Source organism: Peromyscus leucopus, chromosome 6 (genome assembly GCF_004664715.2).
Source record: "Peromyscus leucopus breed LL Stock chromosome 6, UCI_PerLeu_2.1, whole genome shotgun sequence".
Lineage (NCBI taxonomy): Eukaryota > Metazoa > Chordata > Mammalia > Rodentia > Cricetidae > Peromyscus > Peromyscus leucopus.
Window position 1 is genome coordinate 122,760,340 of NC_051068.1, and position 6,000 is coordinate 122,766,339.

Consider the following 6,000-nt stretch of genomic DNA (forward strand, 5'->3'; position numbering starts at 1 on the left):
TCCAATAAAATATTAATGTGTTAATTGCATATATAACGTTTAATATTTTGTAATTCATATATTTGTATTAGGATGGATTGCATTGAACATTTGGACATTGCACGTCTCACTTGTAAGATCTCAAAAATACATGAAAATAGGGCTGGGAGATGGTTCAGTGGTTAAGAGCTCCCATTGCTCTTTCAGAGGATCTCGATTGATTTTCTAACACCTATATGGTAATGCCTAATTGTTAACTACAGTTTGGGAATTGGATGTCCTCTTCTGGCCTCCCTGGGTACCACATGCATGTGATGCAATGCCATATACGCAGGCAAACACTCCTGAACATAAAATAAAATGAATACATTTTCTTTAAAACCACAGGGAAAGAAGAAGAAAATGCACTTTCACAGTCTTTTGACAGTAAGATAACAAAGTGAATACTGTACTTAGAAAGTACAAAATATAAAAAAAAAAAGAATAAGTCTAATAAAAGAAGAATTTTTCAACCAACATTTTTCATTTGTTGGTATTTTCAAAGCTTCTGAAGTTAAACATGAGGAAAATAAATCTTAAAATGATGTCAGGACAAGATGAAAAGATGAACTGTGTTAAACAAAGTGTATTCAAGGCTTTTCTAGAGTCAGGGGTGTGGTGTTTTGCTGAGTTACTAAATTCCTGTGAATTCTTCCCAGGTAAATTTCCAAATGGTTGTAGAAATTGTTTCCCAAACTTCTTTTCAAAGAAACAATGAGCAAAACGGCGCTTACACTGCTTACAATGTGTACTAATGAAATTTCTTGACACTGTCAAAATCAGCCATGAAGTTTTTTGGTATTTGCCTACATCTGCATGTGTATGTACACATACACACAAATGTGTGTGCCACATGAGTCTTTGGGATATCTGTTACTGAAAACCTTACTGCTTATTTATTGTATGTAGGTAAATCAGAGCATACTATGAAAATGACCTCCTTTTGACATTACTGCATCTCCCCAGGTTAATCTCTTGGCTTTTGGAGTTATCATATACAAAGTTTTTCGCCACACTGCGGGGTTGAAACCAGAAGTTAGTTGCTATGAGAACATAAGGTACGTAGTCCTTAAAGTTCACTTAAAAGTTTTAGCAACTTATTTTTCTTTCTTGCTTGCTTCCCTGCTTTTCTCCTTTCTTTTCTCTCTTTCTTTCTTTCTTTCTTTCTTTCTTTCTTTCTTTCTTTCTTTCTTTCTTTCTTTCTTTCTTTCTTTCTTTCTTGTAGGTCTGGGGTTATAACAGACTCAGTCACAGGGTATCCCATGTGGTAGGCAAATGTTCACTCACCCTGCAACACTCTCAGCCCCTTAATCACCCAGACAAAAAATAATCTGGAAGACTATGTTTTCAAAAGAATTAGTTGTTTCACCATATTTAAAATACATATTAGGGAAAAGCATTTAATAAAATTATAAATATCACAGATTGAATGGTAAGTGAATCCATCTTCAAAAATGTACTCCCATTTGAAAAAGAAAAGATGATAATTGTTTTAAGCTAAAAATAGATCTTAATGACTGTCTTTTGTAAGACATTTCTCAGAACTTGGCAAATCTTTCTTCTGATTCAGAGTTTATATGTTGCTGTGATTTTTCCTTTAACTCCCTCTCTAAGACTGATCTATGAAGACCTTGGAAATGCTTTGTTTAGGAGAAACCGAGGTAGGAGTGTAGGAAGCAGCTGCAGCTTGTGTTGCTTGGGAACACTCTGCATCCTGCCGTCCTGAGACCTCCAGGAAGATTCACAGTTGGGATTTAGCAAGTGTTTGAGCGATTATTTTCTTTCAGTTCTCAATAGTACGAGTTTCATGTGTGTCCTTACTTCAATAAAGTAAGAAATGGTGCATTTTCTGAGGTGCATTACTAGCACACCCGCAGTAATGCATCAATGCAGTAATGCAGCAATGCAGCAATGCAGTAATGCATTAATGGCTCTGCTCATTTGAATCAGAGAGTGAGCCAGTAAACGTCAGTTGCTTCATTTTCTTGCTTCTTCTTCTTGTTTTCTTCTTTTGTTTGTTTTTTGTTTTTGTCTGTTTTTCTTTTATCTATTTGTTTGTTTGTTTGTTTAGGTCTTTAAAAACAGGACTTCTCTATGTAACTCTGGCTGTCCTGGAATTCACTCTGTAGACCAGGCTGGCCTCGAACTCAAAGAGATCCACCTGCCTCTACCTCCCAAGTACTGGGATTAAAGCCACCACCACCTGGCACCTAGCAGCTTCATTTTCAAAGCCATGTCCCCAGTGAGAAAGATTTAATATTGTTTTACCTGAAGTCACTGACAGTTGGTTGAAAATATCAATAGCTTAATATACATATGCATATTTCCCTTAAATTTTAAGACATTGATATTCTGACATGAATTTGTTTTGAGGTTACTACCTTGCAAATGCAGCAACAGTGACAAAATTCTAGATTTATACTCTATTCTTCCATCACTATTGAACTTAAAAATAAACCAGAAGCCACTTTAGAAGACATAAGTGCCAGCTGATGTGAGTCCACACAGGATGCTCTTTGAGGACCACTGTCACAGCAGACATGAAACCAAAGCCTGCATACTGCAGTATGCCAGTTGAAAATATTTTAAAATTAAGTATTTCCTTCAAAAATGGTACATTTTAATAATGAGACCTTAATTTTTGAAGCAGATTCCAGGTTGAACAGGAAGATATTTACCCTGAAGGCTATCACATCAAACCACAAGCCAGCTGTCAGCATCTAAGTCATTTATGACTTTTCTGGTCATAAAATACTTACTCTAGACAGGCGGTGGTGGTGCACGCCTTTAATCCCAGCACTCGGGAGGCAGAGCCAGGTGGATCTCTGTGAGTTCGAGGCCAGCCTGGGCTACCAAGTGAGCTCCAGGAAAGGTGCAAAGCTACGCAGAGAAACCCTGTCTCGAAAAACAAAAAAAAAAATAAATAAATAAAAATAAAAAAATACTTACTCTAGAAATCCTTATAAAAACTGGGGGATATGTTAGACATGTGTGGCAACTGGGCATTCCATGGGCTTGCAGGGGTTCTGACAGAAGCTCTTCAAACACACTCCAGGTCTTGTGCCAGAGGCGCCCTTGCCCTCCTCTTCCTTCTGGGTACCACCTGGATCTTTGGGGTTCTGCACGTGGTACATGCTTCTGTGGTGACAGCTTACCTCTTCACAGTCAGCAATGCCTTCCAAGGGATGTTCATTTTCTTGTTCCTATGTGTTTTATCTAGAAAGGTAAGGATTCTAAAAATTTTGGTCAAAACTAGATTATATTTGTATAGCATGTTACCAAACTGCCAGAAAATGTTTAGCCTTGAAGATTTTTGATTTCTATCTTTTATTGCCTAATTGTAGTCCATTTTAAATATACAATAATGACTAAAATAATTTTACTTTAAAATAACAGAATATAGCTGTCCATATCCAAATATGCCTTGCAAAAAGCTTTGTTACTAAATATATATAAATATAAAAATTGTAATATAATATAAGCTATATAGCTTATATTCACTTGAGTATATTCTTATATTAAAACAGCAATAAGACTTCAGTAAAGCAAATATTGTGATTTGAAAGTAATGCTATGAGATTGTCTTAATAATGTAGTGTTTTTTCTTTTCTCTTTCATCAAGATTCAAGAAGAATATTATAGATTGTTCAAAAATGTCCCCTGTTGTTTTGGCTGTTTAAGGTAAACAAAGAGAATTCCTGATAATTATAGCTCCAATGAAATGAAAACTCAAGCTTCAGATAACCCATGTGGAAAAGGCAACCCGTTCTTTCATTGTTAGTAATTAATTTCAAATTCATGTTTCTGTTCACAGTAAAAAGGATATCGTTAATGTGAGATAAAATTATGGACCAGAGAGCTACAGTGTGTTTTCCTACATGACATAGTTAGATATGTCAAAAATAGTACTGCAGATATTTGGAAAGTAATTGGTTTCTCTGGAGTGATATCACTGTGCCCAAGGAAAGATTTCTTTCTAACATAAGAAATATATGAATGTCCTGAAGGAAACCACTGCCTTGATATCTTTGTGACTCATGTTGCCTTTCAAACGAGTCCCCTACCACCTTAGTAATGAGTTCTGTTGCAGAAAGGAGAACATAAGAGAGTTGGAGGGGAGAATACAAAGCGTGGAAGAGAGCCTTTCTGACGAGGAATTGTCATCCCAATAAACTTGGCTTTCTCTCAACTTGATGAGAAAATTTCAAGATAAAATAATGGAAAAAAATACAACCTAGCAGTTTGGGAATTGGCCGGAACTTAAAAAACCCAGACCTAAATTTACTGTATCCATGTTCATTTTTACTATTCTAAAAGAAAACAAAGAAAAATCCCTACAATAAAATATACAGAATGTATGTTCTTACATTAACATTAGATTTGAGTGTAAAATGTTTTTTTTTTATTCTTCAGATTGAGACTTCAAATGTATAGTCAGTAAAGTGCAAATTTGTCAAGCTATAATACTGTTTATGCCTGTACTGCAGAAATAGAGTGTGAAGTATTTTGTCTACAATATTTTACTGTTGTGAAAATTATCTTTTCATATTAGAGCAATATACTTGAATACTTCATTGTTTTTAATCTTACAACTAGTATAATTCATGTTGCAACAATTCCTTTTAATTGACAGTTTTTAAGAGGGCATTGTAAATTTAAAGTATTCATAAAGTAAATTGTAATTTTTTTCTGATCAGGAAAATGCACCATTAAAGCATTATTTGTAATGAAGTCACTGTGTACTGTAGGAGATTCATAGTGGATCTATTTGCTGACCGTTTGCTACTTACTACCTATCAAAGTCTATTTGTTTCGATGTGTGGCTCCTGTCTAGTCTCTTATTCAAATGAAGAACAGATTTCCTTTCAGAAAGTCATTGTTCTGTATACCTTCCTGAGGATATGACTCACGGGACACTATGATTTTAATATCTATGGTTTTTGGGTGAAGCCTGACATGTCCTCTCCTGAAAATAAAAAGTCAGCTTGTGAAACAGTCCTGCCACTGTTTGGCTGGGATGTGGTCTCAAGAAGACCACTCACCTGCTAAGAAAGACTTTGCATTTCTAGAGTCTGTTAGACAATACACTTTCATTTCATCTCCCAATTTCTTACATGTTAAATCTATGACCCAAGACTGCCATTGGCGGGGTATCAAAACCTAATCGTTTGTTCAATAGACACAAAGCTATCCCATGTGGCAGACAGAATATCCATCCCCAGATATCCATGCACTGCTCGTCAGAACCCGGCGCATGGTGGGGAGAAGGGGGAAGTAAGCCGGCAGTTGGCTCAGCTCATCTCAGCTGGAAAAGGATCCTGCTACCCCCGAGGAAGTCAGCATGAAGATGCTGTTATCTTAGTCTCGGTCACCCATTTTGGCCTCCTATTTCCACAGCTGCAAGACAATAAAATTCTATTATTGAAGCCACTAAATTTGTGATCTTTTATTTATTTTATTTTATTTCACTGCATTCCATTTATGAGGTAGCTATAGGGAACTAAGACTGGGAATATTTATAGACTAACATCTTCAAATCAAGTTACTATTTATATCAAGGGTAAAAACATTTTCATGATTGTCCAGGTTCTCTGTCTCTTCGCTACTTATGCACTGCTTCCTGGCCATGGGGCTGATATGGTAACAGTACTGAACACTACACTGTCCCGCTGTTCCAGGTCCTTGTGTCAAATATCACATACTGGAAGTCGGTTTAGAAATTTTCCCATGCAATTTCAAAAGAGTGTGGACAGTCATCAGAATCAGGCCACCAAACAGCTGTAAGGTTATGCTGTGCTGGGACTCAGGTTTTCCAGGACAGAGCTCCAGGGATGGGGAGGGGGTTGGTTTCGAGCAGTGTTTCTCTTTGTAGTTTTCGTGCCTGTCCTGGATCTCGCTCTGTAAACCAGGCTGGCCTTGAACTCACAGAGATCCACCTGGCTCTGCCTCCTGAGTGCTGGGATTAAATCTGTGTGCCACCAC

The 6,000-nt window shown here is 36.8% G+C and overlaps 1 protein-coding gene across 1 annotated transcript in view; it reads left to right on the forward strand.

Annotated features, from left to right (window-relative positions):
- Nucleotides 1-5,453, forward strand: part of Adgrl4 (adhesion G protein-coupled receptor L4) — a 95,849-nt gene extending 90,396 nt beyond the window's left edge. Inside the window, exons 13-15 of the mRNA XM_028879126.2 lie at nt 985-1,076; nt 3,074-3,242; nt 3,641-5,453. Coding sequence (XP_028734959.1) covers nt 985-1,076; nt 3,074-3,242; nt 3,641-3,703 — 324 coding nt within the window. The 3' untranslated portion in view covers nt 3,704-5,453. The remainder of the gene's footprint in view (nt 1-984; nt 1,077-3,073; nt 3,243-3,640) is intronic.
- Nucleotides 5,454-6,000: the final 547 nt, after the last annotated feature.